Here is a 2,402-nt window from a genome sequence, read left to right as displayed (position 1 = left end):
TACTTAGTGTGCTATATGGAGTAAAACTACAGTGCAGAGTTGTCCTCATGCAAGTTTTAAGAACATCCCTGTTATGTTCAGCTTTATGGAAGTCAATTTCTGCTAGTAAAAGAAACAAATATCCCCACGGTAAAAAATTAGGAGATAAAAAGTCAAATTTATGAGATAATGTCCAAATTATGAGATAAAAACTCTAAATTATAAGATTAAATTATTATGAGATAGTTACAATTATGAGATAAAAAGTTGAAATATAGAGAATTGTCTTTTTTATCTCATAATCTAATACTTTCACCTTATTGTCATAATTATGACTTTTTATCTTTTTACTATGATTTTTTTTTCTTGTAATTCTATTTTTATATTGTAATTATGACTTCTTATCTCATAATTATGACTTATTATTTCATAATTTCAAGCTTCTTTTTTCACCGCTGGGATTTTTCTCTCTTTTACATGAAGAAATGAGCTTCCATGAGGTTTAGTGCTTGAATTCCACAGGGCAACTTTCCACTGCATCATGGTTGACAGCCCTGACTTTTTCTTTTTTGTGCCTTGTGTCTTTTACACTAACCGCACGTACACACTCGCCCACATCATGAGACAAGGGGACCACATCACAGACAGAGGAGGAAATAAGGAATTTCAGGGACAACATAATTGATTTCTACTCCTTGTGCCCCCTTTTCCTCGCTGTCTGTCCACTGGTTCATCATTGTTCTCCTTGTGTTGAATTGAAAAAGACACCAGAGCAGAGTAAAACAATGATTTCTCACTACACCACAACATCACTGATAACTGAACAGGCAAAACTGCAACAAAATCAAATGAAGGAGTCCTGTGTTCTCAGTTTGTTGTCTTCATACAAGACTCAGTGAGAGGTCGAAGTCAATTTCTTCTCTTTCTTCTTCTTCTTCTTCTTCTTCTTCTGATCTCGCCTGTGCCACACAATCCGGTCCATTGTGCTCTCTATCTGTCACGTCTTTAATCAGCAGCCCAGTCACATGGCAGGAAAATATTACATCATAGCCTGTGACAGCTGACACTGTATGAAAGTGGCACCGAGCTGCAGAGATGACTGACAGTTTAACGGTGTCTCCCTTCATGATCACGACGTCCATTAACAGTTCAGGAAGGCACATAATACTGTCGGAGTGCTCTCCAATGATTAGATGAGATCTATGTCCTGCTGTTTTGAGTGACAGGCACTTGAACACCTTTCTGTCCTGTTGCTATGGACACAAGAGAGAAAGAGCACGTTAGTCATGTACAATTTTAAGTTGTGACAAATATAACCAGAGATGATGGTGCATCAACAAGTGAAAGCAAGTGAAACACTGAACTGTAAAGGAGGTTACCTAGTTTGTATTTCTCTTTAGCTTCAGCTCTCTCTTTGGCATCAAAGTACCAGACTGTGATGGCATAGCTGCAAGACACAAGCAAGACAAAGACATCATAACAACGCTAGGACACGACTGACACTGGATTCTGGGGCTGTCGGTATCAATATATTGGCTGATATTCTTTGTACAGAATATAATATAGAGAATAAAGAATATACACACCGATGTGGTTATGAAAGACAAATATAAGTAACGGAGGCAGTTTATCGATAAACTTCAGTGTCCAAAAGGACATCAGGTCACTGAAACGGTAAACTTTCACTTCTTTCGCTATATTCAATAATTATAGAAAATATATAAAAAACACACAAATACAAAAATATATACATACATATGAAAAACAATCATATATAAAGAAAATGCTGCCTATAAAAACAAAAAAACAAAATCAATCTGCATTATGTTCAGTAAAAATAAAAAAGTTTTCATATGGGTGCATATTGGACAGCATATTGATGATACCGGCACAGACAGATACAGCTGTGATCGGCCAAAATCTGAATAATGCTGGTCAGCAAATGTATCAGCTGGGCTCTAGACAAGAGCTAAACTTTTTCAGTGAAAATCCAAGAAAAAGTACCAATGAAAAGTTTAGTAAATGGCTGTGACATCAAGAAATAAAATCTCAAACATGCCTTACAGGGCTAAATAAAAATAAACTTAATTTCCAGTTTGATTTTGTCAAATGATTCAGTTTAAAAGTAATTTATTCTTAATTAAATGTAACAGAGCAGCTGTCTGTGATAAAGAACAAACTGCTCTACGAAGATTGGATAAGGACAGAAACTGTTTTTTGATAGATACATTTTTGACCCAGCTAGAGATGACATATAGAAAAGTCTAGTATGACGTATAAGACATATAAAAATGTCTTATTTAGTGGCCAGCTGACTGACTGTCCAGGGCAGAAGCAGATGTCCGGGGCAGCAGAGGGTTAATTTGTCCAGTGTCTAGTCTCTCCTGTGGGGCTCTGTTGTTTATTCCTGTCTCTCATGTCTG

The 2,402-nt window shown here is 36.4% G+C and overlaps 1 protein-coding gene across 2 annotated transcripts in view; it reads right to left on the bottom strand.

Annotated features, from left to right (window-relative positions):
* Nucleotides 1-605: 605 nt before the first annotated feature.
* Nucleotides 606-2,402, bottom strand: part of egln2 (egl-9 family hypoxia-inducible factor 2) — a 21,226-nt gene continuing 19,429 nt past the window's right edge. For both annotated transcript variants that reach the window (XM_084716913.1, XM_084716914.1), the window contains exons 5-6: nt 1,359-1,426; nt 606-1,232 (exon numbers count right to left, since the gene is read on the bottom strand). In XM_084716913.1, the coding sequence (XP_084573039.1) occupies nt 1,180-1,232; nt 1,359-1,426 (121 nt within the window). In that variant the 3' untranslated portion in view covers nt 606-1,179. The remainder of the gene's footprint in view (nt 1,233-1,358; nt 1,427-2,402) is intronic.

Source organism: Lutjanus erythropterus, chromosome 4 (assembly GCF_056507025.1).
Source record: "Lutjanus erythropterus isolate fLutEry1 chromosome 4, fLutEry1.hap2, whole genome shotgun sequence".
In the NCBI taxonomy this organism is placed as follows: Eukaryota; Metazoa; Chordata; class Actinopteri; order Lutjaniformes; family Lutjanidae; genus Lutjanus; species Lutjanus erythropterus.
This window is presented reverse-complemented; position numbering and strand designations above follow the sequence as displayed.